This window comes from Mycteria americana, chromosome 1, assembly GCF_035582795.1.
Source record: "Mycteria americana isolate JAX WOST 10 ecotype Jacksonville Zoo and Gardens chromosome 1, USCA_MyAme_1.0, whole genome shotgun sequence".
NCBI lineage: Eukaryota > Metazoa > Chordata > Aves > Ciconiiformes > Ciconiidae > Mycteria > Mycteria americana.
Genome location: NC_134365.1, coordinates 200333535 through 200353999, shown reverse-complemented (window position 1 = coordinate 200353999; position 20465 = coordinate 200333535). Strand labels below are relative to the sequence as shown.

General features: G+C 40.7%; 1 protein-coding gene across 2 annotated transcripts in view; it reads right to left on the bottom strand.

Annotated features, from left to right (window-relative positions):
- ATP8A2 (ATPase phospholipid transporting 8A2) overlaps positions 1–20465 on the bottom strand; it is a 309679-nt gene that overhangs the window by 206051 nt on the left and 83163 nt on the right. For both annotated transcript variants that reach the window (XM_075490877.1, XM_075490875.1), the window contains exon 24: positions 2748–2920. In XM_075490877.1, coding sequence (XP_075346992.1) covers positions 2748–2920 — 173 coding nt within the window. The remainder of the gene's footprint in view (positions 1–2747; positions 2921–20465) is intronic.

The following is a 20465-nucleotide window of genomic DNA, read 5'->3' as shown; positions in this document are numbered from 1 at the left end:
AATTTGCAATTTATGATTTGTTTCAGCTACACAGGTCTTTGACCCAGCTTGTCAAATCTTTCAGAAATAAACTAACAAACTGCCTTGGAAGGATCTCTACCAAAGCATTGTGATAAGAGTATGAAAGTAAGAGCTTTCTATTTGCTTGATTTTGTTAACTGCCCCACAAATACAACAGCATAATTCTACAACACAGGGTCAATTCCCTTCCTGGGCACTTGATGCTCTCTAAGCCCAAGGTAACTTTGCACAAAGAGAATGCTGGCCTTCTTACTGGCCCTACATCTGGGCCTGCTGCATTCAAGAGAAGATTGCTGCAATTGTGTGAGCTCCCTCTTGTAAAACACTCTTGTTCGCTCCCATGAAATAGTTGCAAAAGTGAGATCCCTCCTCTAACACCTCATGCCCTCTCCTCTCTATGTCATGTCCCCCCCCAATTAAAAAAAAAAAAAAAAAAAAAATCAATCAGCAGTAGCAAAAAAATTGCTACTAAAGAACTGATTTTGGAACATCATTGCAGTTGACAACAATTTAGAACAGGATTTGAGAGAAGGACAAAGAGCACTGGCTAGAAAAAAAAAATGAGACATTTGTCCCCAGTCATAGAATGCTAGAATCACCCAGGTTGGAAGAGACTGCTGGAAATCAGCTATCCCAATGGCCCTGACTAAAGCAGCATCAGCTAGAGCAGTTTGTCCAGCACCATATTGTCCAGTTGGGTTTTCCATATCTCTAAGAACGGAGACTCCACAACCTCTCTGGCAAACCCATTCCCGTGTCGGACCACCCTCACAGTAAAACAGTGGGGTTTTTTGTGTTCAGATGGACTTTCATGTGTTTTAATTTGTCTGTTGCATCTTGTCCTGTCACTGAGCACTACAGAGAAGAGCCTGGCTCCCTTATCTTCATTCGCTCCTATGACATATTTATACAAATTGGTAAGAACCCATCTGAGCCTTCTCTTCTCTAGGCTGAACAGTCCCAGCTCTCAGCCTCTCCTCGTATGAAAGGTGCTCCAGTCCCTTAATCATCTTCGTGGCCCTGCACTGGAGTCTCTCCATTAAACCTGTTTGTATCTTACATTGAGGATCCCAGAACCAGACACAGTACTCCAGATGTGACCTCATCAGTGCTGAGTAGAGAAGAATCACCTCCTTCGACCTGCTGGCAATGCTCTTCATACTGAAGCCCAGGATACTGTTGGCCTTTTTTTTTTTTTGCCGCTAGGGTGCACTGATGGCTCACGGTCAGCTTGTCCACCAGGACCCCAAAATCCTTCTGGACAAAGCTGCTTTGTAGCTTGGCAACCCCCAGCGGTTACTGGTGCATGGGGCTATAACTTCCCAGCTACAGGACTTTGCGTTTCCCCTTCTTGAGCTTGATGAGATTTCTCTCTGCTCAAGTCTTCAGCTTCTTCAGAGACGGAAACAGCCAATGCGTTCATCTACTTCAGGTGCATGGACTGTAATTGTTTTTGCCACGCAGTATTTGTATGCTAGTGTGCACATAGATAAAGCTAAGTAAGACTGCAAAACAGTAGTACAAGGTCTCCATATAGTCATTCCCCACAAAGCAGGTCTTGCTTCTAGGATGCAGATAAAACTTCCTGTCCACTTAAACCAACAATCCCTTCTAGGTCACAGTTCTCCCCAAATACCAGCAATGAGCACAGACACACACGCGTGGACACACACACAGTCCTCAAAGCTGCATAATCTTTTAAAGTTAAAAATGATACAGCCTTCCTGCTATGCAGAAAGTAAAGCAGGCCAGCTTTTGGTTTTCATTTTCTTTGGGTTCTTATTTTCCTTCCTTCTGAGGTAGTCATGACATAGGACCACATCTGTGTATGGCTAAATCCACACACAGCATCAAGTTCTGCTGTGATCTAGTAAAGCAAGTCGTAGTCTAACATTTGAAATAGCACAAATTGCACTGTTACACACTCTCTTGCATAGCATACATAACTGAAAAATCAAGACAACTTGGATTCATCCAGAGACCTTCTCTAGAGCCGAACTGAACAGTCACAGAAACTTCTTGCTAGCTGATTCCTATTGCTTACTATTAACCACATCCATACCAGTCCTTCTCAGTGTCTACTATAATCAGGCAATCAGGTATAATGTTTTCTCATGATCTTTCATCGTTTTATAAGAGATTGGACTCTGTTGGGACTGACTGTGGCAGAGGGAACTGCATTGTTAGACGGCACTTAATTTTAGTGAAGGACTTGCTTCCTCCTCCATAGGAGGAACCAACTACTACCCAAGTTGCTTTCCAGTATACTTATGAGACTGCTTCCAAGAGCTACCGGAGTTCTACCACCAGGAGGGAACATGCAGCCGATTGAATGCTCACCTTAAAGGTGTACAAGCTCTACTGCTGCACTGTAAAGCATCCTGTAGGACAGGAAGAACTGAAATCTTAAACTTTGCTGGCCTGTCAGTCAGCCTTATGAATGCTTTCACAGACTTGTCTGTGGTATAAGACAAATACCTCTCTACAGTCCTCCTTTACTCCTCCCAGCACAGCCTCACTTCATAATAGTTCCGCAGCAGAGAAATCAATTATATTATCAAGTGGCTCACCACTACAGCTTACTTCCTCTTGAATATGACATTATTTCCCCTACTTCTATATTTCCTGTAAGCACTATAAGCATGAAAGGAAAGTTAACATAGTAGGTAAAGTTTCCCAGGCTTTGTGCCCATTTTGTTACCAGAACAAGTCCTAGAATTTCTTACCTGCAACAAATGACCGCTTTACAGGAGAGTGCCAAGTCCAGAAAGCTCTGCCTGACTTCAAATGAAAGGGCGTACTTCAGTGTGTGGCCATCAATAATTAGAGCAATATTGTTTTCCTTGCCCAGCGACTCCCCCAAACTGGTACAATGTTGAGTCAGAGAGGCTCTTGTTGCCTGAAGAATGAACAGAAAGAAATCATGTTTTTTCTTAATACAAGAAAAGTGCATTCAAACTGCAGCAAGGCATCTCTGGACTATGCAGTGGAGCACCGTATACGCACACCCAAACTAGCATTAACATGAGTTAGTGTTTTAACAGGACCTTGTGCAGACATTAATTTGGGTGACAAATCAGCAAAAGCTGCATCCGCTTGCCTAGGAATGCATGCATGCCTTGTTTCAGTGCAGACTCTGGCATCTGCACTACACACCCCTGCATGCCGCATGTGCCCACAGCAGTTGTGATACATCCTTTTCAGCTATAGGGCAGGTATAACCTAATGCCTTTCATGGCTTTTGACACCATTCAAAGTATTGCTATTTATTCAAACAGTATTCCCTACCCGAAAAATATTTTCACTGACAGCTGCTGCTGGGAAAAAAAAAAAATAAATCAAATGTTCATGTTTCACTGTCACCCCAAATATTTCAACCATCCTACTGCAGCGAAACTCATGCTTAAAGCAGTCTGTTCCATGCCCATGTAGGTTAGCTTAACCATCAGTTCCAGCTGAGTTAACCACTGCTAAATAGTTCAAGAAGTTGCTCATGATCTGAAGTGTACATGCACTTTTTCACAGAGAAGGTCTTGATGCACAGGACACACAATGGCAAAATATGAAAAGCAAAGACTTCAGTACCAGCCAAACACTGCTTTTAGGTGACAAATGATCACCAACTGCTTGATCCTATAATTTTTCAGTTTTTCCCCTTTGTTCAAAAAAAAGAGTATCAGTGGCATACAGAAGAATAATTGGGTTTTGTTTTAGAAAATCCTCACCCAGTTTCCAGTCTAGTATTCTCACCATTCTTAAACCAACCAAAAAACTGTCAGAAATGAAAACGTGATCCTTATGCCTCATTGCAACCCATTCATCATTTCATAGATCCAGATTTCTCCAGATGATTACAAGGCCACAAACTGTTGCCAAGTGCTGCATTTCCTATTTGCACCTCCAGTTTAAGACAGATGTTTAAAAAAAACAACAAAAAAACCCACGAAAAACTAAGGTAATTAAACTAGTTACTCTGGACTACACGCCTGCTGGTCCTGAGGAACAGATCACCTCAATGAAGGCCAGCACTGATGTGGAGCCTGGATTTCTTTCTCTACATTCAACTGAGAACAGGAGTTAGGGTTTTTGCACATGGTTGAGCAAACCAAAGATGTATAGAAACCTGCATATGTGAACCCTCTTACGAAGATGGCAAAAGTAGTATTTAAAGTTGCATCTCTTTCACGTCAAACATCTGAGCCAAAATGCTCCAGTTCCATATCACACTACTAAAATAGTGGGAAACAAGTTCCCATTCCTAAAATACTTCCTTCAGTGACTGCTCTAGCATCTATCCATGAAGGGAAAATACAGGAAAAAAACAACACAAAGAGCTTCCTAGTACCATGGCTTAATTTCTTATCTAAGCTTTCACAAGCTGTTTCCGTGCACTCTAAAGAACAGAAATGTCATACTGAGGTGGGACTTTTTTCTGTGAATAAAGTGATGGGAAACGCCTCTGACCTGGGTGCTTGCAGGGCTGTTTCTCACTTTTTCTCCCCTCACTCCTCGCCATCTGCGCAGCGTTTTGTCCTTTTGTAAATACGCTTTCCCAGAGGTGCCGCCATCTTGGCTGAGGGGCTCAGCTGTGCCCTGCGGAACCGGCTGCGTCCAGCATGTCTCCTCACCAGGGCCCCTGCAGCACCCAACACCTTGCCACAGACACCCGGAACAGCCGACCAGATGGGCACTACCACAGTGCTCAGAGAAGCTCAGGTAAATCAATTCAGTATGTCAAACTACTGGAGACTGAGAGCTACTCCGCACCCTCCAGGACAAAGAACCACAGGCAGTGCTTCTGGCTTACGGCAGAATACCTCTCCCACCCACCCCCTCTTTTTTTTTTTCTTATTACTACACTTCAGTAAGACCACACTAACCCAAGTTCTCATGCTCGCTAGAGGCCAAGTGCCAATAAAATTATGGCTGCTCAGATGTTATACAGCCTGTTGGTGCTTCCCAGCCCCCCAACAGCCACGGTCCTGTCAGCCACCATTGCGGCTCTGGTGTCTCATACTGCAGCCCTCAGGAGGGCAGGATTCTGTGCACCACAACGCTGTCCTCTGTTCCTCTCACCTTCCCCTCCCCGCTCCCATTTTGGTGGCAAAGTTTTAACGAGGTTGTAATAGTAATATTCACCCTGGCTAGAGGTATCCTGACTGCAGCCATCAGCAACCACAACCAGTCCAAACTTCACTTCCATCACAGTTAACAGCAGGATCATCCCAAATACTTTGGACTTTGATCATCCCAATAATGTTTTACTGAAACAACCAGAGACAAAAATGTTCCCTCTCTGTTGATTTAAATTCTTTTACAAAGATTTCTACTACAGGATTACATCAACGATCTTTAAATGCCCATGTTCATAAGGTCATGGTAAAGGATTTTTTCCTCTATCTTTTTATTTCCAGCTCAAAATCACCTTGTTTTGGAAAAATACACTAGCTTCCCAAATGAAATAATAATTTTTAAAATGTTTTCCATGCATAATAGTGAAATTGATCTGACTCCTGTCAAGACAGACAGCCACCACAGTACACCGAGCAGCAAGACTGAGTACTGTGATGGTTAGAGACTACATATTTTTGCTTGCCTTGAATCATGTTTCTCAAACAAAACTCAATAAATATGTTAAATCCTGAAATGTATCGCAAAACTGTTGAATGTGGCAGCACTTCCAGCCATCTGCTGCATAGAGTTCTGAAGTTTGACTAGATCAGTTTTACACAAATAAAGCCAGTAAAATAAAAGACAAAAAATAGCCACACTCAAATCAAACCAGGCCATGACCATGGCCAAAAGCAACCAGCCGGGAATGAGTGCAAGAATACAGCAAGCATATTCCAGCTCTCTCAGAAGAGCCTCTGGGCCCCCACAGTTGGCAGCTCAGGGACCTCCTGAGCCAAGGTGCAGGGTCTGTTATGGGAGAGCCCTCAACCCCCAGTTACCACCAAGAACTGTGGGAAGCAGATCAAAGAGTTAGCAAAGGAAGAGAGGTCACCGCTCCTCTAGAGTAGAGCAGGATGCAGAACAGCATGTAGGCAAGGAAGAAACCCCAAGAAACATTGGAGATTAAATGAATTTTGGGTGGTGAAGAAGTTGAAGACATGACAGCAGTGAAGACAGCATTACTGAGCAGAGGAGGATGACTGAGCTTTCCCAGGCCAAACAGGTGGGAGGAGACTCAAGCCACTTTCACACACAAGGGAGGGGAAAAAAAGAGGAGGGGAAATTGCTTTGCAATTTCTTTTCTCTTGCCCCAATCATTGGTATGGTAGTCAAAAACTCACTCTGATTCACTAAGAAACTAGCCCCAAACTGGTGGCAAATTTACAGATTAAGTTAGTGAGTATGACAGAGTGCACAATTCAGCCATTTCAGACAGAGATTACATTTTGCACCTTCTTCATTACAAGGATGACTGCGTCATTCCCTGCTTCCCTGTTAAGATGTAAGGGATTAGATGTATGACTTCATGGCATGCTTTATTTATACTGTACCTGAAAATTTAACACAAAGTAGATGACTGTGCTTAAACCATTACAGACTGGTGCAGGGAAAACAAGGGTATGTCTTGGGGAAAGAAAGCTGTTTTATCTACTTCAACACTACTGTGTAGTGACAACATTCACAGAAATCCCAAGGACTGCATAAGGGATACAGTTTGGGTAATGTCATCAATAACAGAATTTTAACCCAAGAACCCTTGCCCCTGGGATCTTAGAATAAGTGTCACTTGTTTTTCTTCACTGCTTCCTCTCAGTCTTGCTCAAATCTTTTTCTTGCTCTCAAATGCAGAACTACCCCTGCCCTTCTCCCAAATCCACCCACAGGATTAAAAACTTCTCTGACTATTTGAAACCAAGGGAGACAGTCCCTGCCCTTATTCCCTATCTAGCCCTTCTGGCACTTCAGAGGAAACACCTTCACGTTCCTGTTGCTTCCTCACCTGACCCAAAGGAAGGTGAAGGGCCAGGGCCCAACTACCTCCTCATGCAGAGACAAAGGAGAACCTGAGGGCAAGTTCAGGAGGGCTATTCAATATCCATCATTTGTTGCCCATAGGAAAGAGTCACATGGCAACAGGAGGACTTACAAAAAGTGATGATTCTCATCAGATGAGATTACTAGTCTCTCCATAGCTTATTATCATGGCTATGCATAAACCTCATCCAGTTCATGCCCTGGTCACTGAACTTACTCATCTTGCATACGAGATGTCACAGAATTAGTAACAGGGTTAATAAATACCTCAAAAAGCTATAAATCAAGCATTACAAATCAGGCACCTCATTTAAACAGCATTTCATAAAGGTCTCAATATACTCTTCCATATGCATGGCTAACTTACAACCTAATAGCTTATACAGTAAAAAAGCACTAATTATTATTTCTGTTTCTTCCAACTACTTACAAATGCTATGTTTTAAAAAAGAAAATAAACTACTGGTCCTGTAGGCCAGTGCGATTAAGCAAAAGAAACTACCTCCAAATCTCACTGGGTACATAATAAAGAATTCCTAAGTAAGCAGATGAACAAACATTTGGAAGTCATGGGGAACCATATCCTTCCATGGGCAACTCGTTACTGATAACTAAAGTAGAAATCTCCAATACCTAGCTTTTACTCTGTGTCTGACATCAAGGGATAAGTTTCTTCTCCGAGTCACATCAAGCAAGAAAAAAAAAATCAATCCTTTACTAGAACAAGCATGATGGAGCAGAAATCAATGGTAGTCCTAAGAAAGTATCTGGATAAACTCAGACCTGTGGAATACCCCTGCCATTTTTACTGACTACCCATCAAAAGTAAATGGAAAGCTTGTCAGGAGTTCTCACAAAAATAGAATATTACAGAAGAGAATATTACAAGCACTTCGCTTACCCATAACAAACTTGGTTTTTCTTCCCTCAAGACTTCCTTTAGACACACAGAGCATCCAGCTGCTCTGGGGAAACCTGGAGAGGTGCCTGCTAATCAGAACTTATTGTACTGACGTATCAGATAAATTTCCACAAAATATTAAAGATACAGATACAGTTTTACTTAAAGGTCAGAAGGTGTATCAACTGAAAAGTCCATCGGTTTAGTAGCCCTGATTCAGTGGGCAATTCAAATAAACACAGACACTTCATTAGCCAGTAGAGGACATATGCACATGCTTACGCTGTCTGTTGAGTCAGAGCAACATTATTAGTTTAATTAGAGCTTCACAAGGGCTTAAGAACCCATTCATACAAGACCACCAAGTAAATCAAAGCACAAACATTAAAAAAAACGATCGGTTAAATTGCAAAGAGTCAATTGCAGAGCTCAAACTGAGGAAGCCAAGGAAATTATGTTTTGATTTTTCTTCTACTCATTTGACATGGTTGGAGGAGTTGATTCTAAAATATCAACAATTCTGACTCACACAAATGCATTTAAGGGTTAATGCTGTTATGGTGTCTATGCTCGAGTTAAATTCAAGACATGATGGTATATTTCATCACAAACCTACCCCACCCGCTTTTCCTGTTTGTTTTCCCATTTCCATTTTAACAAGTCACAACCCCAATTACAAACCTTGAGTAGAGCATTTACTTGCATTACTGTCTTAAAACAAACTTCAGATTGTATTGTTCTGTGTGTGCATAATTTCTATCTAGAACATGGAGTAACATTATTAGTACACTATTATAAATCTCCATAGCAGACAATAATTTGTTGACAGGCAGAAAATGAAAAACACCCTGAAGCTGAGTTTGTGTGGTCTTTTCTCTGGACTGTACTCTCAGGATCTTTAACAAACCTTTTAATAACATGTTTGTACATTCTCACTTTCTAAAGCCTCAGAAAAACACCCTGCTATGCCCAGCTTTGTATTTAAATAACAAAACTGTCATAAACAAATTCTGGCATTTCCCAGGCTATTATTTTGTAGTTTAACAAAGCAAATACTAATAATTTTCACATGATGCTTAAGAGTGAATTTGGAAGTCAGTGCAATCAGAGTTTAAGTCAATCAGAGCTCTGCTGACTTCACTGAAAACAAGAGCTGACTCATACTGTAATAAGAAAACATTAGAAACATTACTACACAGGCTATATAACAAGACCTTAAGGGTTTTCTTTTTTGTGTGCATCTTTGGGTGGGGTTTTTTGTTGGTTTGTTGTTGTTGGGTTTGTGGGGTTTTTTTGGTTTTTTTTTGTTGTTAAAAAAAACAAAAAAAAACAAAAAAAAACCAAAAAAAAAACAAAAAAAACCCCAGCAAAACACCATACAGCCCATTCCCTCCCATGAAAGCTTGGGAAGTTTGCATGCTACAGCAAGAAGTGTTAGTGTGAGTGTCATGGTTTAACCCCAGTCGGCAACTAGGCACTACACAGCTGCTCACTCACCCTCCCCACCCCCCATGGGATGGGGGAGAGAGTTGGGGGAAAAAACAAACCCATGGGTTGAGATAAAGACAGTTTAATAGGACAGCAGAGGAAGAGAAAATAATAATAATAATAGAATGTACAAAACAAGCAATGCACAAAGCAATTGCTCACCACCCGCTGACTGATGCCCAGCCCGTCCCCGAGCAGCGATCGCTGCCTCCCGGCCAACTCCCCCCAGTTTCTATACTGAGCATGACGCCATATGGTATGGAATAGCCCTTTGGCCAGTTTGGCTGTGCCCCCTCCCAGCTTCTTGTGTGCCTGGCAGAGCATGGGAAGCTGAAAAGTCCTTGACTAGTGTAAGCACTCCTTAGCAACAACTAAAACATCAGTGTGTTACCACATTATTCTCATCCTAAATCCAAAACACAGCACTATACCAGCTACTAGGGAGAAAATTAACTCTACCCCAGCCGAAACCAGGACAATGAGGCAATCTGATACCCAATACAAAATGACAGTATCAGATACGTGCCAAGAAAAACCATCAGTAGTACTTGCCAAAACTTTGGGTGCAAAAGACTTCAGTGGGATAACAGCCATTCCCTAAATTTATCTTACAAACAAGCTGATACCCAGAGAAGAACTGAACAATTACTATAAGATGATCAGCTCCAAATCTCATCCCCTTCCTCCCCTGCTTTTCCCTGGAAAGGCTCACAAAGTCACTGAGATGATAGCAGGAGAAAGAAATGAAGCCTCATTTGCGCAGCAACTACACTCACGTTTCATTCTAAGCATACAGTGATATGTGGCCCACAAGGCAAAAGAACTCAGGAAGAAAACTAAATTGCAAGTAGCATCAGAGACGAGAAGGCCTCTTCAGCTGAAGAAAACTACTCACGCCTGGATCTGTGACCTCCAAGACACACACACATTAAGCCTAAATCAGCCTTACGTTCTGGCCTTCTCGGGCATCTACATTTTATGCACCCTTCTTGCGTGGCCTTTCCTCCATCTCAGAGGAGCTAAAGTGATCCTCACAGAACAAGTTCCTGCAGTAAGAGATGTTAAACTAACACTTTCATTAGTTTAACTGTAAGCTAAGTCAACTGTATATACTACTTGTTGTTATATTTCTCATAAATCTAGAAAGTACTGCTAGCTACAGCAGTTTAAAGATTTTTTCCAGGTTAACTTCTTCCATCATACTGTAATTCATTTCCAAACCACTAAATCTGTGAGATGATATAAATTATACAAGCTAACTCATTGTTCTGCAGTACAGTGAAGTGCCAGCTCAACCTATTTTACCAACCTAAGAATTTACTTTTTATGACTTCTGTTTCCTTCCTACACATGGATAATGTGAATAATCATATGTAACAATTCTTTTACTATGCTGATGTCGTTGGGTTAGCCCCAGTCAGCAACTAAGCACCACACAACTGCTCACTCACCCTCCCCCCTCCCACGTGGACGGGGTGAGCAGCGATCACTGACCCCAGCCAACTCCCCCCAGTTTATGTACTGAGCATGACGCCATATGGTATGGAATAGCCCTTTGGCCAGTTTGGCTGTGCCCCCTCCCAGCTTCTTGTGTGCCTGGCAGAGCATGGGAAGCTGAAAAGTCCTTGACCAGTGTAAGCACTCCTTAGCAACAACTAAAACAGCATGTTATCACATTATTCTCATCCTAAATCCAAAACACAGCACTGTATTAGCTACTAGGAAGAAAATTTAACTCTATCCCAGAGAAAACCAGGACAGCTGAAAAAAAAGTGGTTTCAAGTCAAAACACCCGCCATACCCCCTGTCCCCTCAGTGTTAAATGAAAAATCCTCCAAGGCGGACTTAAGAAAAGCAAGGACTTCACTGCATAACCCCATTCAAGAGAACACTTGCCAACCCTACTTCATGGAAAATTTTGCACTGTATCTTAATTGCAACTTAGAAGCTTCACCACATGTTCAGTGAAGTCTTTCACTTCAAACTGTCTAGTTGCTGTACCTGAGGGATCTGTAAGGACATCTGGCAGAAGCAAATTTACAGGAGAACAGGGATAATGAACATAAAGGCAAGACAAACTAACGTTTAAACCAAAGCTGGTGAAACATGATACAAGTATTTAGAGCAACACTTGTTGGGCAGAAAAGACACTGGAAGTGCTTTCCACAATAAATAGCACATGTGCAAGTGCTAATCTTGAAACCTCTCCTGAAACCAAGGAAGAAATAGCACTTTATTTCCAGAACAGATACTCACTTCTGCCAATCTTCCAAGTTTTGCACCAAACTTGACTAGGACAAACGACTTCAATTTCTGAAAGCAGACAGGCAACTTCCAAAGACCTAGTTATAAGCAAAGGTGCAAAGTACATTGCGACAAAGCCTAGTAAAGACGACTTCTGCACAGAAAGAGGCCAACTGCAGGATTTGTTGGTCAGGTTCCTCTGGTCACCCTCTTTTGTGACTTCCTACAACTGCTCAATCTTCAAACAGACAATTCTTTAACTGCTTCTGTGTACTTTTAGAGTTAGATTGTGAATACAAATATGAATGCAAACATAGTAGTGTTTGCTAGGTGTACTGTGTCACCTGCTTACATAATACTGATCCAAAAGGCATGGTTTACAGCCAATTAAATGGAAACTCAAAACATCAGCAGAATTGGAAATATTTAGTTATTAATATGGGGATATGCATGGCCTAATACAATCAGCTCTGCAGTAACATGGACCTCCATGTTCTACTCACAAAAATTTTCAGACAAGCATTTGCATACTTTCTCAACAACGAGGATGCTCTTGAGAGCATCCACAAAACTACCTTAGCTTTCTTCTACCCTTAAAGCTGTGTCACAAAGCCAAAAAAAAAAAATCAAACTTGACAGCAGTATGGACATCTGTCTGACCACCTAGCTACACAGTGCAACAGATGAGGCAGTATGTGTTGAATGGAGTAGGCTATATTCCTGTGCCATACTTCCTTGCCTTTTACCTTTTTCACCACTGCATAACACCTAACTTGCATTCAGCTTGTGACCCACCTACTCCTTTTCTGCTCCCCATCTTGTGTTCATGTGGTTGAGCACTCCTGTGCAATAATATGATCTTGCATCTTTCCTTTTTTTCTATAGCTTCTTCTAGAAGAGGCAAGGATAAAGGACTAGAAAAGCAGGAATGTGTGATCAGGTGCTCATACAAGTTCTGAGAGTCATGAGGGACTTGGAAGTGTCTCGCCAGATGAACGCATCTGAAGGAACAGCAGTAATATTGGGACCTATGAGCTACGGGATTATGGCAGAAGAGCCAGGAGGAGAAATTAGACTAAGATGACTCCTAGAAAAGAAACTTATGTACCAAGATATCTCAATAACATGCAAAGAGACAAACTATGAAGCTCCATATGAAAACCCATCACCTGTAAGGTTCTTGTAATGCCAAAAGTAGAAATATGAGCAGTGAGGTTGTTTTGTTTATTAACTCACTGAAAACAGCACTACGCAGAGATGCCTCTGAAAATTACACATTTCTAAACCCCAATTTTAAGACTTCATCCATTCCTTAGCTTTACAGGAAGAACAGACTATAAGGACACTCTCCATTTCCAAAGCCAAGAGAACCTCTGAAAGCTGAAGAGTCCAACTGTGAATACTTCACTACTTCACATTTCAAAAGAAATACTACAAGCACCTTCCAGTTTAGGAAGCCTTGAATACTTCAAAATAGATGATTCACTTCAAATTCAACCTGCACATACAAAACCACTCAGCAAATGGATCATGGGAGAAGATCAGATCCCAGCTGACTACCTTCAATTTACTCTTTTCAGTGAGATCAAAACTTAAAGAAAAAAATTCAGGCTTATCAATAGCTGTTGCTCAGTATTACTGCAGTGCTCACCCTGTGTCACATACTGATTTGAAGAGATACTAAGAGCACACACTATGTGAGCTCTCCAATGACACTTCACACTGATAAACACTAACTTGATCTTCTAAGTCCCAATCAATTACTTGACTTCACCCCTTTGAAGCAATTCTCCAAAGATTGAGAGGTATAACGAAGTGTCCCATATTTCCTCTCTATGTATAACAAGCATGTTTTTGACAAAAATTCAGCCTGAAGTAGTTATAAGACATTTGATCCCAGATTCCTCTGACAGGAGTGCCAAAATAGCTTAATATTCTCAGAGCCTGGTGAGAACAGGAGCATGTATGTACAATAGCCGGGAAATAGACTATTCTAAACCATTTCTGCAGGTACCATAGAGAAAACCTGCAGTTTCAAAATCATTCCCAACAAGATTCCTCACAAAGCCCCTGGAAGCCTCAATTTAACTGAGTGATATGAGTGGATAATTTTTCCAAAAGATGTTGTTATAGTCATCATCTGCCTTCCCACAAGAGTCTGTAGAAGTTGATCAAGCAACATCTGCATTTCTCTTACAAAAGTATTTAATAAGCTCAGATAACCATTACACACAAACGACCCCAGCAATGTGCCATCTGTTCATCCAAACCCATTTATGAGAGTAAGCTCACCACCATATTTAGAGAACTGCAACATATAAAATATTAGGCAAGTATTGTTATAAAGCAAGTGCAAATATCACTAAAAATGTAAGGCAAGACAACAAAATCCCATTCCTAAAACGCGTCAATCAAATGACTGTCACTGATTCTACACAGCAGTACTTGCTTATTTAAAAGCACCATGATTCTGCTTGATGAATATGGTCTCCTACCATGCCAAGAAAAACATCATATGGAGGACCCAGAGATATTAGATGGCCTCACTCATATCATTTTCATAGCTTTGAATCCAATTCCAACCTGAAATTCCTTCACAGTAAACCAAGTAATCTAAAACGTCTATATACAAAGAGTTCTTAATCTGCATAGCAAGTCTCAGGTTATCACACATACAGACTAAATCTAGCCTTCAAAAATTAGATAAACAGATCATATCAGTACTTTTATGTCTCCAGTGGCAGCTGAAAGTCCAGATGAATTGGACCATCAAGAGCTGTAGATAATTATTCAAGGATGTTTTCAGTTCTGTAACGAACTGATTATGCAGGAGCCAAGGAACTTTGTAAATAGGGAAGAAAATATACCCCGAAGGAACCTCTGTCCTGTCAGCAGTACATTTATCTCCAAGCATGTTCCAAGGTAGTTTAAAAGTGAAACAGCTCTTTTACGAGCTTTGTTTGATCACGAAAAAATCATCTCCAAATATGTCAGTCAGATATACCATCTCAAATACATATCCTATATAAAGCATTGCAGATAGTTCAAGATCACAGTAAAGAATAGCACCAAAGAGCTGACCACTTGAAAAGTACATGGTTAAATGTTCAAGTCAAACGATGCAGAATGCCAGATGGCTGCATGCTAAACTTCGGGCTCTCAGTGAAGGAAAGTGGTGTCTTTATTAAGGAATATGTATGAAGTCCCACTGCAACCCATGAGCTGGGCACCCAGGGGAGAGGAGACACGGGAGGGAAGAAAGGCTTTTTCCAAATTCAGAGGTAAAACTGATTTGTTCAAGACTTTACTAACCAGTCATCTCCCATCTTGCAGATTAAGTATCATGGCAGTATGTGCTGCCAGAAGTCTTGGTCCTAGCATTGTAATCATTTGAAATAAAACCTCCAATTTCCTGCAACAGTACTTTTTCCTCAGATTGAAGAGACACACTGATTATGGGAGTGGCATCTTCAAAGCCAATCTTCACTGTAAACTCTCATTGAAATACTAAATTTATTTCTTAAAAATCAAGAAAAATGACAAAAGTGTCAGCATTTCAGCCCAAAGAATTGACATCCTAAATGATCACCCAGTGCAACATGACTGCCAAAGACACCATCTTGAAAGCCATGAGCCTTTTGCAACCCTTCTTTGAGTTCTCGGAGGGCAAAGCTTGCAGCATAACAAACGTAGAAACAACTACAGTCAAAGGGACAATTCATCATCAAATGTTCTTCAAATGCTATGAAAGACAATAGCACATTTGTTCAGTTTGACATTATTTTTTAGCATTTCTAACTTTAGCAAGAAACACATGTGTACCCTGGGAAGACTACGGATTTTAAATAGTATAGCTAAAACCCTGTTCTCTTCACATTAAGAGCTGGATTAGGCTTAGATGATTTTCATTTACTCCAGAAATGCTCTACGTATGACAATCTCTCTATTGCTTTCACTACATATTAGATGTTTGACCACAGAAAAGTTTATGGTACACGTAAGACAGTTTATATCTCATACTACAGAAAGGGCAAGAAAGAAACCCTTGTTCTGGACACTAACACATGTGTGTAATTATTAAAAGCAACTGTACTCTGACAAGAGGAAGCAGTCTGTTAGTTTTGCTAACAAGCTAGAATGCCTCAGTGTCTTTATATTTTGATATTTTAGCTTTATTAAATTCATTCAACAGAATAGGCTTTTTGTTTTATTTCCTTCTACTTTAGTCAAACAAGTCCCAATTGCTTTTTCTCTTTCTAATATAACAGTCCAGCTATTCCGGAGCAGAAACTAGCTCTTGTTTAGAACTCCAAGGAAATGATGTTTCTGCTAAGTAATTTCCCAAAGATAAAAGCCAACCTTTCAGCTCACTGGGTAAATCTTCAGATCAAGAAGATACCACAACCTTCTGCTTCAGATCATGAACATATAGGATTCTGTGTTACAGTGTCTTAACCACATGCTTCTGTGTTTTAAGTTGTTAGTACACTCAGATGCCCACAAACTACTAAGGAGAATTCAGCCAAGAACATTACACTGGTGTGGGGACCTACAAGTCAGCCTATAATTTACTCCCAGAAAAAAATAGTGGTATTTTCTTATTATATGCATGTAGGGTGCTTTAAAGGCCCAGATCTCATCTAGAGATGTCAACTTTTTCATATGTGTGTGTATATAAAAACCATATAAAGTAATGTGCATGTATATTATCACTATTATAATACCCTGGGTTGATGTATATGAAATATAACCATCCTGATTCAATGAGATTAGAACAACTTTTCCTGAAAGGGAGACAGAAAGAGAAGCCAACAATGTAGCCAAGACCATACTGAAGGAGTTTTATCATTGCTAGCAAGTAAGGAACCCATGTTTATTAGGGTATAAAAGACTGAACACTAGCCATAATGAAATATAGACTGGATGACAGAACCCATCTTTTCTCCAAAAGAATGCTATATGCAGGAAACACATAGTATTGAGTAGGTTGGTTTGTACAAGACAGGATTGCCTCAACATGATTTTCTCATGCTGCAGTATCTTGCCAGTACAGACACAAGCACATTCCAAAAATAGTGCTCACTATGAAAAAATCATTTATTATTTTCAAGTCATATTACATCTGTAGCGTGGAAAAGAAAAAGTTTTGGTTTTACCTTTTCATATATAGGTAATGTCAATCTGTAAGACATAAAAATAAAGTTGGAAGGACAGAATTTTCCTCTCTACAAACTAATAAAATTAAAGAAGGGCTAGGGAAAGCCAGAGCTTCAATTATTTAGTCTTCCACTCTCAGTTTCCTCTCCAAAATCCCCCCTAAAAAAAATATCACCATTAGCATCTGTGTAGTTAATAACTCAGTTGCATGCTAGTGTAAGTAACAGAGGCCATACCGCTGTCAGGAGTTCATAGCCAAAGTTATTCTAGTACTTAAGTAAAAGGAAACTGCTTTGAGCATTAAGCCAAACAGCCAACTATAAACTCAAAGCTACTCAAGACAGTCCCACACATGCAACAAGCCAACCTGTCATATTAGTCTTCCTTTCAAGTGCTTGTGTATTATCAAATCTGTTTTCCAAGTGAAGCCGAGAAAGTTCCAGAGCAGCTGATTAGCACAGGCAAGCTCTGTAATAAAACTGGCTTTTAAGAAGCAGATTGCTTTTAACCCAAGTTGTTTTCTTAAAGCCCTGGTTTTGATTTAGACACAATACAGGTATTGAACAGAAATATGAGAGAACTTACAGTTCTCAAAATACCCTTTGAGATTTTACTTCTACTTTTAAAGCATGACAAGCATCAGAAATTACACTCCTTGGACTATATATTTTTCCTTTTTACCCATGGCTGACTAGGCAATAAAGCAACACACAAAGGTGTTTTCAGAAGGATCCGATACAAGCTGTACTCCCATGACCTTACCTCTTTCCCAACAGCCTCTTGGAAATGGGGAACATGCACACTTTTTGACTGTTCCCATCCAACTGGGATTGCTGTAAGGACTTCTGAGATAGTTTACAGTCCCAGACCATCACTTTGACTCATTAAAGAATTAGTTCAGCCTTCCTGCCCTTCAGCAGCTGCCCAAGAGAGTAGGCAGGGTGCAACAGGCTATTCTGGCCACTTCGTTCCTGGCCTCAGTCCATTTGTGACCTCTCAGGACTTCTAATAAAACTGAGCCCAGCAAGCAGACAGCAAGGCAGCGCTCTCCTGCCCAAACTAGCCCCTTCAGCAAGCAACTGGAAAGATGACCCTCAAGTCTGACAATGCTTGCGTTTCAGACTAAACAGTGCCCAAATTGCTTAAGAGTTGCCACAAGGGCAGGTGAAGGCTGAGGAACATCCTGAGCAAAGAAAACGCTACGCATGCCCTGAAGGACAAGAGTCTGAACACTCCTGCACCTGGAAAACACAGACAGAAGGCTACTAGAAGAAGCGGAGATGGGAAAGCTGGAACAGCAAAGATGTGGGAAACTAGATTTTTCCCTCATGCCCCAAAACTAAAAGTAAGAGCTCCATAGCTTAGCTTTCAAGAAGAGGACAGTAGTGGGACTACAATAGTTTACCTCTGATTATAGTTTTGGAAACACATCAATTACAGTGCTAAAATAGAGGCATACACTAGGGAAGAAGAGAAACACTATTGGGTTAAACAAGCAAGATGCTAGGAAACATTCCTGCTACATCAGCAGAGATCTTCACTACCTGAACACTTGATACATCTATAGGATCAAATAACTCCCATTCAATAATTTAAGGAAAGTGACAGGAGAGCTATCCAAACCACTGACATAGGCAGAGCATGTAAAAAAAATTACAAAAACTGAAGAAGTTAGTGTCACCCTCAAATACCAGAAATCCAGATAGCTATGTACTTGTTCAGCTGATACAGGATCCATAGTTGAACTATCTGCAAAGCATTAGATCATGAAATGAAAAAAGCATGGCAAAATTATCCAACTGGTTTTATGCAAGCCAGTCTGTTGAATCAACTTACTAGTTTTGCTCAAGTGAGATTTGGTCAAGATGCCAACTATTCTGTCACAATTTGATTACAAAACTAGTACCACAGCAATAATGTCAGGTAAATACCTTAAGATTTTCCAGCTTTAACACCTTTAGTCAGAGAAAGTCTGAACAGTGGATTTTCTAATAGAGTTCTACCAAGATCAATTCATGCTCGATGCTATTACTTATCTTCAAAGTACCAAAAGAAACGCAAACCTTTTGTCTTGCAACTGAAGCACAGCAGATTAATGAGCAAGAAAGGGACAAAAATAGATAACTCTGAAAAAGTAAATACAAGCAAGCTTTCTTGGAGCAACTGATGTTACTTCAACTGGCAGCACATATGTGAGCAACAGCAAACAGGATGTGGCACAGATCTGAATCCCCTCTTTTACCCCCAGCTCCACTCTCGAAACTGGGGACAAGGGAGCCAGTTCTCCAGCCCATCCCCTCGCCATATGGCACATGAAGAACCAGCAGCAGAGTACAGCCACCGCCCACCTCCTGAAGTCCACTGTCTTAGGAGAAGTGGGACTAGCTCACCACAGCTAGTCCAGAAGTTGCCATAAAATTGTCACTGTTTCTACTGATTTTTACTTCAGTTTTAAGTCAAATTCAATTAACTTTTGTGCATATTTTTTAAAAAAATGCTTGCTACTACACCACAGCTTTAACTGCTCAGAAGATACTAGGTTTAATGATAAGAGTGCATGGCCAGAGGCTCCTAAAGGGCCTGAATTCTTGTCTAGAGGGTTTTAAAAACAAGAAAAACATAAAAAATTTAGGGTTTATAAAAAGATGATTATACAGGGCACCAAGATTTTCCTGAATATCAGTCAGTAGCCTGAGATTATTTTACATTACCCGACTCCCTCAAACAGCACTAGCTACTTGGCACAGGCTATACCCTTGGGGAAGGGCAACGTGCATGAACAAGCACAGGTCTCCTGACAGCAGCTTCGGAGAGGCACTGCCTGTGGATGGTCTGGCCTTGCAACATCCTTACATAGGTGTGGAAAAGGATACAAGCAGGAACAAGGACAGCTTGGCCTCTGGCCTTTGTGCAGATCAAAGAAAGTGAGTGCCTCCACTCAGCTGTTCCCTAGTCAGCGTTCCTAGTTATTTTGTTAACTAAGATTGTTTTAAAAAAAATAAAGTCTTCAGTATTCTAAGCACCTCCAAGCTGCACAGGAACAGAAAAAAAGGCCTTTGCTAAACACAGTCCTATTTAATACTACGTAAGATGACATTAAGAGGACATTAGAATGACATTTGCCCTTGCCATCATATTCTACAATGGTTGGGCAGTTTCTTAGCCAGCCATGGTACACAGTCAGCACTCATATTTCAGACGAACTGCAAATTTGAAAGATTACATGTGTTGAAAATTTAGTGTCTTTATATTTTCATAGCTACACAAGAGGCAACAATCCCAGGTAGTGTGTTAGAGGGGGACGGAGGCGAGAGACATTTGCTTGTTTCAGTGACTGAACAGTTCATCCAAGGAGTGTTTTGTAAGAGCTGTCCTGATGCCAGACCCTAGTGTTAAGTTTCAAATCACTTTAGACAACTATTTTAATAATCTTGAAGTACCAATACTGATGAGAATCTATGGAGAGCTCCCAAACAGACAATGACTCACTGAAACAGTGTTAAAATTATATAATCTTAACATCATGTAACAACCAGTTTCAGCAATTTAATACTTTAGATATAAAACAAAATCTACAAAAAGCCTCCTCCCAGCTGAAGTCAGTAAATGCTTTACCTGACAAGAATCAGAAATACCCAAAATAATGAAGTTTATCACAGCAATTTTT